Source organism: Artibeus jamaicensis, unplaced genomic scaffold (genome assembly GCF_021234435.1).
Source record: "Artibeus jamaicensis isolate MK-2021 breed Jamaican fruit bat unplaced genomic scaffold, CSHL_Jam_final contig_473, whole genome shotgun sequence".
Classification (NCBI taxonomy): Eukaryota; Metazoa; Chordata; class Mammalia; order Chiroptera; family Phyllostomidae; genus Artibeus; species Artibeus jamaicensis.
In genome coordinates, this window is record NW_026521851.1 from 2,723,318 (window position 1) to 2,738,490 (window position 15,173).

At 45.0% G+C, this 15,173-nt stretch overlaps 1 protein-coding gene across 2 annotated transcripts in view; it reads left to right on the forward strand.

The window, feature by feature from the left end:
- The window catches only part of RYR2 (ryanodine receptor 2), a 544,399-nt gene that overhangs the window by 289,647 nt on the left and 239,579 nt on the right, over positions 1–15,173 (forward strand). For both annotated transcript variants that reach the window (XM_053667877.1, XM_053667878.1), the window contains exons 13-15: positions 1,893–2,014; positions 4,480–4,663; positions 6,391–6,526. In XM_053667877.1, coding sequence (XP_053523852.1) covers positions 1,893–2,014; positions 4,480–4,663; positions 6,391–6,526 — 442 coding nt within the window. The remainder of the gene's footprint in view (positions 1–1,892; positions 2,015–4,479; positions 4,664–6,390; positions 6,527–15,173) is intronic.

A 15,173-nucleotide genomic window follows, 5' to 3' on the forward strand; every position in this document is an offset into this window, starting at 1 on the left:
GATTTTTACTGTCTCGTGGAAGTCAAACCATCTTGTGTTTTGTGGACAGTTGAGGAAGTTTGTATGTGATAGTAGTTTCTTGCTATGCCTATTTTACTTAGATTTTTAAAAAAATGAGGAATTAGTGCTGTATTTTATCAGTGAAAATGTCTTAGTGTACTTTAATTTGTTGATAATAAGTTAATAGACATCATGATATTGAAGAATCCTTAAACTCATAGACTAAACCCTATCCGGCTATAGGGTTATTATTTTGAAATCCTACTAGATTCTATTCATGTTTTATTTAGAATTATTACATATCTCACAGGTAAAATTAATCTTTGTTTATTGATACTGAAATTTGAATTTTATACAGTTTTCATGTGTCATGACACTTTCTTGGTTTTTGAACCATTTAAATGTAAAAGCCATTTTTAGCTTACAGCCTTTATGAAAATAGGCAGTAGGCTGACTTCCGGTGGAGACAAATGTACCATTCAGAGTTTATCGGAACTCACTCGTGAAACTGTCTCGTGCTAGCGTCCTGGAGATGGTAGATCTTTAGTTTCCTTTGTGATCTCTTTAAGGTGCTCTCATCAGATTTTCCACTTAGGTGCGGGGCTTCGGTTCAGTGAGTCTGGGTTCTCTAGGAAGCCATCCCATTTCCATGGGCCACTCAGTTACATTTGTGGTTTACATTAGTTTTTATATTATTGTGTTTCATCCCCATGGAAGTCCACACAGGATTCTCTTATTATAATTTTATAAAGTTAATGTCTTTTGTACCTTATATTTTATTCTCTGTGTTTTTGCTTTCTTTCTATTTTATTTTTATCCTGGTTTGTGAGAGGTTTACCTATTTCACTTATTTTCTTCAGAAATCAAATTTTGGGCTTTACAAAATCCTTTCTAATGTTTTATTTGATTTCTAGTTCATTAAATCCTATATTTATCTTCTTCAGTTTCCCTTTTCAACTTTTTTTTAGAGTGTTAAAATCAGGAATATGTTTCTTCATTTTAATCATTTCCCCCCACTTTTACAATAAGGCATTTAAGGCTCTATAATTGCCTTTGAATACAGTTATATTTCTCTCTCATCGATCATGTATGAGGTTCCAGTCTGTATTGCTTTGTAGACAGTTTGTCATTTTAGTCCTTACTAATTTTAATTCAGTACACCTGGTTCGATGGATGACTGAGCTGTCTTGCTGTTAGTGCTGAGTGAAGGAAGATGGACACAGGAGGTGCCTGGTGCATGGCCCACACTGACCTCTGCTGTTGAAAGTTGGGGGGCGGGGCTGTTGCGAGGAGAGGGCAGGCGGGGAGCCCCACAGAGAGCTGAAGGTGCTGTGATGTTCTCCTCCTTGCGCCGAGTGTCCTTTCCACAGTGTGTTCACTTTGGGACATTCAGCTCTTCACTGGAGATTTTCGCACATTCTCTCTCCTCATGTCATACTTTCCTCAGTTTAAAAACAAAACACCTAACAGAGAACTAATAAGTAAGAATGCATTTTTAAAAGAACTTAGATGCCTTAGAAATGTTGCTCATACTTACTAACCAGTCTGTGTTCGAAACTGTGGTGTCAGTGTGGTCCCCTTGCTGCTTTAGACATAGTTTGTCAGATGTGTGTTGGTGACTGAACATGGTCTTTAAAACACTGTGTGTGTCTCAGTCAGCTCCGTGCGACAACTGACTCGTTCTTCCAAACAGTCATGGAGTGAACACAGAGTGTTCTGGGGGCCTGTCTGCGAATGTTTCTCCACCTTCCACACAGCAGTCCCCCGTCCCCCGTCCCCCTGCCTGTCTCGGTTCTGTTTGTCGTTGTCACGCTGAGGCGCTCATCTGCCTCACCCTGCTCGGAGAAGTGACGCTGGCGTGACCGCGCCGCCTCCGCTTCCTCTCCTTGCAGGCGATCATGCACCACGAAGGCCACATGGACGACGGCCTCAGCCTGTCCCGGTCGCAGCACGAGGAGTCTCGGACGGCTCGCGTCATCCGCAGCACCGTCTTCCTGTTCAACCGGTTCATCAGGTGCGTTTTCCTTTGGTCCCAGGGGCTGCTTGACATTCTTCCTCAGTGTCCCTGTTGGACGCACAAATAAACAGTTCTGAAGTACTCTGAGGTGGTAAACCTCACCCAGTTTGGAAAAGCGCCAGTTAGGTGATTTTATGTCTTCCTTTTAAATAAGAAATGTGCTTTTAGAAATTGCGTGTGTGACTTGTTATTAGCTAAAGGTCAGGAGTATTCGGGGACAGACCTTTGCTGTGGACCTATTTCACTCCCTTTTACCCTAAGGGTCACACTTCGTGAGTTTTGAGCTGTATTAAAAAATAAAGTGAGTCTCGTAACAGTGAAGTTTACCCACCTAATTATGGAAAAATTGTGTATCTAGAAGCTAACTGAAGCTTGTGTACAAACTGTTTCTGGTAACATTAGACCAGCACAAACTGTGCTTGTACTGAGTGTCATGTACCTCTTCCAACTTCATTGGTTCGATGGGAAAAATTGTGTGTGTGTACACAGAAGTATATTTATACTTATAGGTGTTGTTTAAGGTTGCATTTATTTGAGAATTGTGAAAGTGGGTATACTTCATATTTGCCAACTAAATTTTTCTGGGTGTGATTTACCCTATTATTTGTTAATACTTTTATTAGGTCACTGTGAGCTTCTGTTAAGAGACTTTAATTCCCTATCATCTTATATAAATTGCAAATATTTTTCTAATTTATAGGTTTGAAAAAGTATTTTAAAGTGCTTATTTTAATAGCAGTTTCCCCAAGAAATCACATTTTGTGTAGAGGTTCTAAAACTGAGCATAATTAACAGTTATGGAGTATTAGCATTTGTCTGGTAAGAGGCTTCTCCGAGAAAGTCACCAAAGGGGTATGTTTCTCATAGCAGATAGGCTCTCCTTAGTAACCCAGAAACCGGCATTGCCTCTTGTTTCTCTCTAGGTCTGCAGGTGTAGACATTGTATTGCAATCCCTGGTGAGTGCATTCAGTTCACTAGGATGAGAGTTGAGTCTGACTATGCTATAAATAAGCATATATGATTCAAATATAGTTCTGAGTCAACAGGATAAACTATGTTAGCACAGAATTATTTTCATTGGGAATGAATTTTCATTTTAAAATAAATTTTTTTCTGCAAAGTCATTTCTGTTGCGTTGGGACATAGAAAGCTCATAGACATGATAACACTAGGTGATAGGTGAATGTCATTTTTGTAAATGGCTGGGAATTTCAGAATCGGGCAATGTTACTATTTCTACTGTATATGACACTGAAGTGAAATATTCCAAAATTGCTAGTAACATTATGTAAATAATGAAGCATTTTAACTAATAATTTTTAGCATTGTAGAGTTCAAAGATAAGCCAATTCCGAGTTGTAAGGCTTTTACTGTTTTCTAAAATGTGATTTCCAATCTAGTCAGATAACTGGCCAGAGACATTTCCTTGGAATAAATATTGCCATTCGCTTTTGCCGATGCAGAGAGCAGGAAAGGAAGTATATGTTTCCTTTATGGATTAAGTTTTGCCTTAAGTACATGCATTAAGTTTTGTCATGACTAATATGACTATTACTATATCAAGTATAATATAAGCATTCTCTCACTCTTTTTGGTGTCTGTTGAGTATTTTTCAGTAGACTTTTTATTTTGGAATAATACTGATTTATAAATGATGAAAGTTCTTTGCAGAAATATTCAAAGCTTCGAGTTTGAAATTTTAGGATCTCAGAAAGCTCAACAGATCAACACATTTACATGGCACTGTTTTTCTTCAAGGGCTAGAACATGCAACATGATATCATTTCTTTTTTTTTTTGTGGTTGAAGTCTAGCTAATATCTTTTAAAGTTCTTAACATAAAATACATACCTGTTTTGCCTGTGTTTACAAAAATAAGTTCATGTTATTTATCTCTGCTAAAAACTTGCAGGTAAGAGACAATCACTTGCTATATTGTTTCCTAATAAGTGAATTTTGTGAGTTAATATCATTAAAATTATTTTTAAGCAGGCAGAAATAAACATAAAGGCAATGAATATCAGTGGGTAGCATAAGCAGTTAGAAGTTCCTTCTCCCAAAACAGAACACATAGAAGAGGAAAATGTCAGTCAGCATTGCCAGTCTGGGAAGTTGTATTGTACACCTGGAAGTGTGCAGTGCTTTACAGTCAAAATTGGCTGTTTCTAAGTATTTAGACATTGGTTTTGTGGTCCTCCAGGCCCTTTGGGATTTTCTCTGGATGCATTTCTCTTGATACTGGCGTTTTTAATATAGCAGTATGCATTCATGAAAGAATACACCGTTTCTCACTTTAATATATTAATTATTGCTTGAGGAAACCTAGAGCCGCTCTTGTGTGTTCCTTTTACCGTGGTGTCCTGGTGTTGGGAGGGAGTAAAGCTTTAAGTCACCTGTACACGGAAAGAATGCATCAGCTGTGGGTCACTGCCTAGAGAAATGGTCGCTGTTGATTATTTTAGGGGCCTAGACGCTCTCAGCAGGAAGGTGAGGGCGGTGCCTGGGGACTTGCCCATCGAGTCTGTCAGCCTGAGCCTGCGGGACCTGATCGGCTACCTGCACCCCCCTGACGAGCATCTGGACCATGAGGACAAGCAGAACAGGCTGAGAGCCCTGAAGAACCGGCAGAATCTCTTCCAGGAGGAGGTGAGCTTCTCAGGCCCACGGCTGCTCTGCTGTGTTCTGGGAAAAGCAGCCCTGGCAGGGCATTCTCTGGCTCAGCCCTTTGTGACCTGGGGCTGCAGGGCTCCAGGGCTCCAGGGAACCAGGCCTTGGAGAGCCTGCAGTTCCTGCCCTGCCCCTCAGTATTTAGGGAACTGGTCAGGCCCCTGGCAAAACACACAGCCTCTCACTGTCTCCTCAGTCCTCCTGCCACACGGAGCACGTGCCACACTGTTTCTCTTCCCATTAGTTGTATAGGATAGAAGCAGGCTCTTCACATGCGTAAATGAACACAGGTCTGGAAAGCACGAGGGCTCTCTAACTGTGCAGCAGCCCCTTCGGGCTCCTTGAAGCTGCCTCGGGAGCCACAGGGAGCTTGTGTTGGGGACAGAAGCTGCCAGTAAAGGGCAGCCAGAGACAGGGCTCCAGCCCCCTGCCTGGAGGCAGTGACCCCACTCCTTCCTTGGCTTAAGTTTCCGTGTGTGGCTTAATGTCATGAAACTGCTGCTGCCCAAAAGTGCACAGGCACCTTCTTTTAAAAATAATTTCTCATTTTTAAGAATAATGAGAAAAATAATTTCTCATTTTCTCATTGTCTCATAAGACAATCTGGATGGGGACTAGAAACATTCTTAGGTTTATGGTGCCTCTCTAAATTTTTGGTGTGAAATAAGTTAATTTGATTAGTCAATTCTTTATAGCTCTCCCTTTCATGTCCTTTGCCTCATTTTGGCAATCTTGATCTAGCAATAATAATAAAAGCATAATTTCAAATTTAGGCTGTACCTTACAAAGTTCTGCAGTGAACTTTTATTTGATCTAAAGATACATTTTCCTGAGCTTTTCTTTAATCAATTAGGTCTTCAATTTTATATTAAACTGATGGCGATGATGCTGCTCCCCCTGAGAGTGAGGACCTGGTTATGCAGGAGAAAAGTGTTTTCCTCACCTAGTCACAGGTGCACTGGCTGAGGCCCTGCAGACTGATGCACCAGAGACCGATGTCCTGGAGAAGGACAGCTAGAAGTTCAACAGCAGGGGCCCCGCACACACAAGTAGAGGGCACCCAGTGACGACTGCTGCAAAGGAGTGGTTAGCACGTGGGTTTCTGCAGAACAGCGAGCATATGGAGAAGTGTCATGAAGACAAAGGAAAGAGGCCTGGAGCTTCTAGGGGCAGCTGTGGGAAGGTGTGGAGTGTGAGGGGTGAGCAAAAGCAGTTCGATGACTGCGTGCGGTGCAGGGCCGATGCGTGGCCTTATCTCGCAGATGAAGCCGCCCTGCCTGTCCTGGCTCAGAGGAGGCGGAGGGGCCGGGGGTTGCTCTTGTGTCTCCCTTTTTCTCAGTTGCCTTCAGCCCCCATGAGTCCTATGCCAAAGTGCCAAATGTGGGTGTCATACTCAGCACCCCTTTACTTACCGCAAAATATTGTTATGACTGAGTCACTAATCTCTTATTAAATCTTGCAAATATAAGTATGAAACAGGTATTTTTAAATTGTTCTTCTGCTTCTATTGAGAGCCACAGCTACAACTTAAAAACCACCTACTTCAGTGGCTGTGGGAACATTTTGTTTCACAGGAAGGTGTGTCACTGCTTGTTTTTGTGGTAAATGATCTTAGCTTTCTCAATGAGTGACAGACGCACTTCCAGCCAGGCTTTCCCCGTGGGCGCCTGCCTGCGGTTTCTGACGGTGTCTGTTCTGACCCGCAGGGGATGATCAGCCTCGTGCTACAGTGCGTGGACAGGCTGCATGTCTACAGCAGCGCCGCCCACTTCGCTGACGTCGCCGGGAGAGAAGCCGGAGCATCCTGGAAGTCGATCCTGAATTCTCTGTATGAGTTGCTGGGTAAGGAGGGTGATGGGTGTTTGGGGCAGCTGCTCAGGTCTGTTTCAGAGGGTCACTTCCTGCGGTTTTGTGACTTGCTTCCCACTGAGGCCAGATGGTCCCTTAGCTGCGCTGAGCCCAGTGGTGTTCGGTGTTTCAGTCCATCCCAGGAGGGAACATGCCTGTGGTTAAAGGGGAGTCGTCAGGGTGGAGTTTGTAGGGGGCCTTGGGGGTGAGCATTAACCCGAGTCCTCCGCCCGACCCACCCCAGGGACCTCCCAGGCTGTCCTCCTCGCTGGTACGGGATATGCAGTTGCAGTCCTGGGCATGCCTGGCAGATGCCAGGCAGCACTGGCTGTGGTGGGCGCTGTGCTCCTGGTTGCTGTGTGCAGCTGCGGGCCTGCGTTCCGTGTGTCCTGGACGCTTGGTGCAGCCTCTGTTGTCTGTCTGGTGTCAAGAACCATGAAGGCTCTGAGATCTTACCCCTTGCAAGCCAGTCGGTTAGCCTGCAGTTAGGACAAAAACGAATGGTTTATTTCTCACATCAACGAATGTAGCCAGAACATCAGCAGTTTTGGTGCCAATTTTTCAAGCTGCTATTCATTCCTGAGACAAACTAGATGCTTCAGGTAAAGAGAGGCCTTGTCTGTGTGTGCTTGAGGGTGGAAAGGGGTGTTTGCAGAGAAAACATTGTAGTGGTAGATGCGCATATATAATATTTAATCTCTATTTCATATCAGCTCTTTTCATAATCTGTTTTCTGGTTTGATTGTTGACGAAAACATGGCTGGAATGTGACTTCTAAGTGACTGATGAAGGAAATGCAGTTTGCTTCATAGTTCCCAAGGCCGAAGTGTCCACCCCTCCTCTGACCAGTTCTCTGAACACAGAGTCATAGTCCATACACCTGGGTCTTTCCTGCCAAGTGCGGCGCAGGTGCACAGTATTCACCTGGCGGGGCAAACACTTGAGCTCTCGCTGATCATGGGATGGTGCTGGGCTCCTGGTTGGTCTGAGCTTTGCTCCTCTCCGCCAAGCTTCACTGCAGACCTCCAGGGGCCACCCTGACTTCCCCAGGAATTTTAGTTGACTCTGCTACCTGGCACACGCCTTCTTGTCCTGGCCTTTGGACACCGGGAGCCCCTCACCTGGTCTGTGCCTGGCTTTGCACCTGCGCCCTTACTCACTCTGCCTCCTGCCCTTCCTCTGACCCAGGACTGTTCACACTCCTGGAGCACCTGGAGTCATTTCAATATAGAGTACATGTATTTGTATTAAAATATATGGGTATTCATTTCTTAAATACATATAAATAAATCTTTCCTTAGTTACGTATGTCCTGTTTGGTTAAGAAAGAATTCGAGGCAGCCGTTAACTTAAACTGGACACAGCAGCCCTGGCCGGATGCCTCTGCGAGTTGGCAGGTGGTCCCACCCGGCAGGCGGCCATATGGGTTTATGTGGGTCAGGGCATGTGCAGGGGGCAGCCAGTGATGCTCCATATTCTCTTTGTATTTCTATTCCCCTCACCCCACCCCCTCATTTCTCTCTCTCTCTCAAATCAATCAACATATCCTCAGGTGAGGATTAAAAGAATTGCAGAATTGACATAGTTAGAACCTTGTAATACTCATGTATTTAAAGAAGGTAACAATAAAATAATACACGTCACTGAGAACACAGTGATTCAGGCACAGGCCTGCTTTGTGGCTTTTAAACTTTTTTGTGGAGCAAGACATACTGCACAAACACTCTCTCTCTTACTCTTAACATGTATGTTTTTACGTGTTCAGCTCCTCCTGAGAGGGTTTCCGCTAACCCCCCACACATGTGTTATGACATGTTTTGGGGAGACTTCCTCCTTCCGCGTGTCTGTTCCCCAAATGTCTTGCCTCTTCGCTCCTCGCCTGGCCCCCCATGGGGCATCCGGTGTCACAGACTGTGTCCGGTTGAGAGGGTACGGTGTGCGCTGCATCCAGGTTGGAAGAGAAGCTTCGTCTGCTCATCTAAGACTGACTGAGCGCGGCTGAGGGAGCTGCCCTGACCTGTTCCGAAGGGACACACGGCTGTGACAGACGGCACGGCAGCAGAGCCAGCCACAGTGTCATGTGCACACTTGACTGCCTGCCTGTCTCGATGCAAGTTACTGTTCAGTCGTGATAAGTGATTAATGGTAGACTGAGAAGTCTGACTGCAGAACATGAACACTTGTGATGCCGTCCTTACAAAGTGAAAAACAGATGGAAATCTGGCGAAACGGGCAATCTATATGAAAGTCAAAAGCCCAGCTTTTGTAATGCATAAGGTTTCCACAAATCCATAAGGAAAGAAAATACCATCTAATAGAAGAACAGACAAAACATGGAGATAAGTAGTTCCCAGAAAATAAATAAAAGATTCTTATCATGCAAATATAAAGAACTGCAAGTTAAACTAATAAATAAGGGCCCTACTGTACTTATTGTATTGGCACAGATGGGACTTTGATAATATTGTGACAGTGAGGGACAGGTATTCTGGAGACGTGCGTGTACAGGTGGCCAGGGTGTCTACTCTAAGACCGTTCACAAACAACGTGAAACTGAAAACCACTTTTCTGTCAGCAGGAGACTGGTTATATAAGTGATAGTCCATGTAGGTGGTGTAGTGCTGTGTTATCACTGAAAATGGAGATAAATGTATCATTTGGAAGATTGTTTGAAATGGGCTAGTTTGCTGAATTTTTAGTGTGACAATCTAGGATGTGGTACTAAGTGAAAAAAGAAGCAAGCTGCTCCCTGTGTGCTGAGTGAGAGTCCAGTTGCGTACAGTTAAAATGTGCAGAGAAAGGCACACTTGAATATTCCCTGGGGATTTCTAGGTGGCGCAGAAAACTTCTAGGTGGCTGTTTCTTAGGTGAAGTCTTCTGCTCTGTGTGTTGTCTTAATCTGTTTGCATGGGCCACTTTTATAATTGAGAAAAGCAGTTAACGTAAATGTATAATGAGAGCTGCTGGTGGAAGGAAAGCTAGCAGACTAACTCCAGTGCAGGGAAGAACAGTGTTTATATCCAGTGCGTGTGATGGGCAGGGCAGTTCAAGAGTGGTGGTTTCTGGTCAGTAGAATTGGGGGATTTTGTTTAAATGTGCTTTTGACTACTCTTGATTTTCCTTTTCATTTAGTGAATACTGATTTCATGATTAGAAAAAGATAAATGAATAAAATCTTTAGCTGACATAAGAACCACCTGACTGTATGGAAGTCAGCATAATCATCAGATCGGCAGCTGAGTCTGGAAGTCTCGGACCTGCATCAATAATTAGAGTTAAATAAAGTGTTTATATCGCACTGTCCTCCACTCAGCCGTCAAGTTTGGTTCAAACGCCACTAACTCCAAATTTGGAAAGCCTCCTGCCAGTTCTTCCAAACAGGGAGACAGTGGACTGTCTCTGGGGTTAAGTATGAAACAATGCACCTCCCTTTTCTTCCTTCTGTGGATTTGTTTGGCATGTTCAAAAGGGAGGAGGTGGGCATGATAATCTGTAACAGTTTTTAAATTTGACATGTTTAATATGTACTTTAGGGAGAGTGACAGATTTGTGTTTGCATTTGAGATGCGAGAGCCAGCCACCCTGGAGGACAGGGGAGCTCCAACCCCGTGTTGGGGGTCGGAGTGCGGCTGAGCCACCCCACCACAGCTCGGTTTCCACAGCCGCAGCCATGCTGGCCATCAGCAGGGCCCTGCAGCCCCGCTGCTCTTCGAAGATGCCTATGAAATGGCTCTTCAGCAAACTGTCTGTGTAACACCATTTTACGAGGATGCAGAGTGTGAAGCAAACTGGACAGACTGCTGTTTTTTAGTATGCCAGAAGTCTGCAGTTCCCGAGTCCTTGAAGACTGAGCAGGGGAGAGCAGCTGAGGGTTCTTCGTGGCCAGCTCACCCCCAGGGCCATGGGGAGGCAGGTCTTCCTGGACACGGAGGCCCCTGGGGGTGGGGGCAGAGATGAGAGGGACGGGCACTGGCTACAGGCACGCTCCTGTCAGCTGGTGTTCTGCCTTTGTGCATATAGGTATTTTCCGGGGAAATGCTCTAAGGGCATTTTTATAAACAAGACGTGGTATTTTTTTTCTCCACCTTGGTAATAAATAATCTTATCTATGAATTGACAAAGGCATTAATATTTTTAATGGAAATTTGTTTTATAAGCAATTTGTGAGATAGCTACTGTCTTTAACTGCTTCTATAATACTACCAGGCCCCTGCTCCACCTTCCCATCTCTTCCAGGTAGGGGAGTCCTGCAGGAGGAGGTTGTGGGGGCCGCCTGGCCCCAATCAGAGCTCTGGCTGCGGAGTCAAAGCTGCCCAGCTTCACCATCTCCTCCCTGCGACAGGCACACTTCGTGGTCTCTTCCTGCCTCCTCCTCATCAGGGGGTTGGGAGGAGGGGAGATCAGCTGCCCTGGGCCTGGGGGCCATCGTCCCTGGGGGCCTGTCAGTGGCTGAAAGCTGGCCTTCCCTGGAGGTACACATGTCTTGTCCCTGTGCCTGTGATGGCGACTCCTCTGCATTCGACTGAGCATTTCCACAGTGAGGAAACACTGTGAGGCATGGGATGGCAGCTTTTAGTGTCTCTAAGGCCGGTCAACCAGCACTTGAAGAGTATTTTAGGGTTTAGCATGCTCGTCCTATATTGAGGAAGGAAAGGACCTTTGTCTGGAGTTTGTCCCTGTGCCTCGAGGCACTCTGGAAGTGTCTTGTGCTCTGGGGGAGGACAGCAGCACTCAGAGACGTCTGACAGCAGTTGCTGTTGAGCCTCCCTCTGGGGCCTGCACATTCTGGGAGCTCCCTGCTCATACCTGCATGGCTCTCCGCTGTCCTCTGCTGCTCCGCTGAGGTTACAGCGCACCTCCTGCTCACAGGGCCCTGCAAACTGAAGTCCTTATTGTGTATGACTCTCTTTCCCTCCTAGCTCTCTTTGGAATAACAAATTTACCCCCCTTATTTTTGTTTTTTAAGATTTTATTTGTTTGTTTGTTTGTTTGTTTAGAGAGGGGAAGGGAGGGAGAAAGAGGAGAGAAACATCAATTGCTTGCCTCTTGCATGTTCCCAGTTGAGGGCCTGGCTTGCAACCCAGGCCTGTGTCTTGACTGGAAAGCGAACCAGCGACCTTTCGGTCTGGAGGACAGCTCCCAACCCACTGAGCCATGCTGGTCAGGACAGAAATTTCCCCTTTGGACAAGAGGAGAGCAGCCAGCCCTTATCCCTGCCCCTCAAAGTCTTATTTTTATCCCAGGCAGTTAACAGGGTTTATTTCTCCAAAGGCGGCTCACACTTTCTGAGAAATGTTCTAAAACAACAGTTTTTCCATGCTATACATATACTTCTCTTCAGCATAAACACTTCACAAAAGTGGAATGACACTGTCTGCTTTCATTCAGAGCATTGTGTTCACTGTGGGCGACTGTTCTCAGCAGGGTCTGGGAGCCTCTCAGTCTGGTGGGTGTGACCGCCCAGCTGAGGGGCTGTCGTTACTTACTTGGTCCACACTCAGGCTGTCCCAGCGTTTGCTATCAGAAACAGTCCTGTGATGAACTTCCTTATTTCTCTCTTACACTTCCCCATTGCTTTAGAAACTCACTTAGCTTGTATATTCTTACTTAACTTGCTGCAGTAGAATAATGCACACAGTCCATTCATCTGTGCACATGGACATACCCGTGCACATGCACATGTGCACACACAGTCGTAATTCAGGAGGAACTTTTCACTGAATGAAAATTTTTTGTTATGAACATACAAGGTCTGTCCAGAAGGTATCCAGCCATGTAACATGAAAAATAGAGACATTTATTGAAGAAGATAGAAGATACATGAAACGTTGTACGTAGGACAATGACACCTCAGTCCCCTTCAGAGTAGGCACCTTGGGACCTCACACAGTTCTCCCAGTCGCCATCAGCTGCCTCATATTTTCTCGAATCTCATCAATAGTTTGAAATCTCTTCCCTTCCAAAGGTTGATTTCAGTTTTGGGAAACCCAGAAGTCGTAGGGGGCCAAATCTGGGCTGTAGGTGGGTGGGTCACCTGGGTGATTTGATGTTCTGCCAAAAAACTGTGTGAGAAGTGATGCATGAGTGGGTGCATTGTTGTGGTGAAGCTGCCAATCATCAGTTGCCCATAGCTGCAGCCTTCTGAATCATCTGGATAGTTTTCATGGAGGATACAGATTCATTGCTCTACTCGCTCAGGCATTTTGAATGTGATGGCCACACAGTGCACATTCTCATTCAACACTGTCTACTACCCCCACTGACTAGTGCAGTGCAGTCCTAATGAGGACTTGTGCATTCACAAGTCCACTCTCCTTGGCTGCCAGGTTACATTGATGTTGAGCAAGCCATTCTCGTTGTATTAATGGTTGCTGGAGTTTTTCCAGACAAATGTCGTATATTGAGATGTGAACATATTTCCTAATACGTTTTGGTGTCATTGGAGGAATGAACCCCTGCTGGACTTAATCTTGCTAATCTGCTTCTGAGCATGGCTGTCTGTGCATACCAATCTGGTATGAATTTTGGATTCATAGTGAAAGAGTTCCTCCAGCCCCCTGTGTGCACCAGCATCAGGCATTGCCGTCATGGCAGTGCTGCCGGGTGCAGAGAGCGTGGCCTCTCCTGGCTGCTTTACTCTGTGCGCTTTAGGCCAGAAATTGCATAGTTCTTAAACATGTCAGAAGAGTTTCTGTCTTTGACAAACTCCTCAGTATTATTCATAGTATATTGTTCTTTCTAGATTTTTTCATTTTGGTCAGTTCCACTGGGGAAAATATGTATTGTGTATTTGAAGGCCATTTTTCCCTAAATGTTCAAAACTTTCAGTCCAGAGATATATAAAGTGGCTGTGTTTATAATTTCTTTTTTATAAACTTTTTCCTTATTTCTTCTTGATTGGTATTTAGCTTATATTTTGAAAACTACTGCCTATTCTTATTTACATAGATCACTTTTCTATGCATTAATTTCTACTTTTCTTGCTATTATTCCTATTTTATTTATATTTATTTGGTGGTATTTTTCTTTATTGTAAAAGAAATATGTATTTAACATTTTTACCCTGTAGCTTACCAGTTAGAGTGCTCAAGTTAGTTTTTTCCTGAGTGTGACCGTCTGTCTTTGATATTTTAGGTAGCATCCCTGCTTTTGATATTTATCAGACGGCCTATGCTTGTGGTATTGACTTCATTTTTGTTTTTGCTTTAAAATTTTTTTATTCTTATTTTTTTACTAATTTCTAGTTTCATTACATTGTTATCAGAGAACCTGGTCTATGCCATTTCTGTTTGTAGTATTTAATGACATTTTCTCTGTGGCTCATGGTACTGTTTTCTTAAACGCCCCATGGTTTATTAAAAAGGCTTATTTTTACATTGTTTTTTTTTCTTTAAGGCTCACCTTATTGGTAATATTTGGCATCTGGAAGATATCTAATATCTTTAATTTAAAAAACCAGAGGCAAAATGAAAATAGTTAAATTTTAAACCAGAGACTCTGTAAGGATTGAGAAGCCTCCTCACACACGCTCCCCAGAGGCTGCGGTGCTGAGTCAGCAGCAGAGGCTCCCACAAATCTGAGGTCCCACGGAGCAGAGCAGGCTCTTCCTGCTCCATGACACCTCACCCTGCACACGAGTCCCTGGCATCGTCGCTGTGCATGCCGCCGGGCTCCACTCACGCTGGGGGTGTTGCCTCTCACCTGCACCCATGGGCTCTGCTCACGAGCTGTGTGGAGCAGAGCCTGCCTATCTTTTCTATCAGGATTGCTTCTCACTCTTAGGTCAGGTAACAGCTGTTGGGGGAAAGAAGAAAGGTGAGGACAGGAGTCCTGGGGTCCAGGGGCACCCTGGGACCAAACCCCTTGGTTTGACTCTATCAACGAGGCAAACAGGCCGGTTGTCCGAGTTCAGCTCCTGACTGCCGCTGAGCATGGCCAGGCCCAAGTAGAGACTGTTCTTGCACCTTTCTCTCGTGCAACAGCGTGATGTGTAAAACTATCACCCACCTGTTGGAAACCATATCTCGTGTGCTCGTGAGTGATCTTCTGGGTGTAAGAGTATAATTTACACAAAACATTTACCAGATTTATCTTAAAAGAATTGCATGACTTAAAACATTGAAAGTTTTCCATTGAGTCTACAAATCGAGTTGAAAGAGATCGTCAGGGTCACATAGCATTTCCATAAAAGATGGGCTCTTTGTCACAGAAGTACAGACAACTGGAGGTTGAGTGGAGTTGGAGTAGATGACTTGACTGCAGCTCTCAAGAGTGTTTCTGTGCAGGTGAACCTCTAGGTGGAAGGGGAGATGTGAGAACAAAGGTTTTCAGCCCTGATGCCCCAGGCCTCGGTCCCCCCCTTCCCTGCCCCCAGTCCCAGTGCCTGTTTAGCTCCCTCTTGCTGTGTACCTGTCACTGCTGCCACTTGTCTCCCACGTTCTGTGCTATGTTTCCAGGGAAAAGGAGGTGCTCCTAACTCCTCTTATGTGGGCGAGAAAGCGGAGCTCTGTTAGTCAGCTCCCAGGGCTAACTAGGAGCAGTGAGTACCAGACCCCAGGGAGGGAGCTCCTGGAACTGGGCGTCCCCGGCCCCTGCATTGTCACTGCCATTCGAACTGTTGCCTCCTCCAGATAATCCCTTC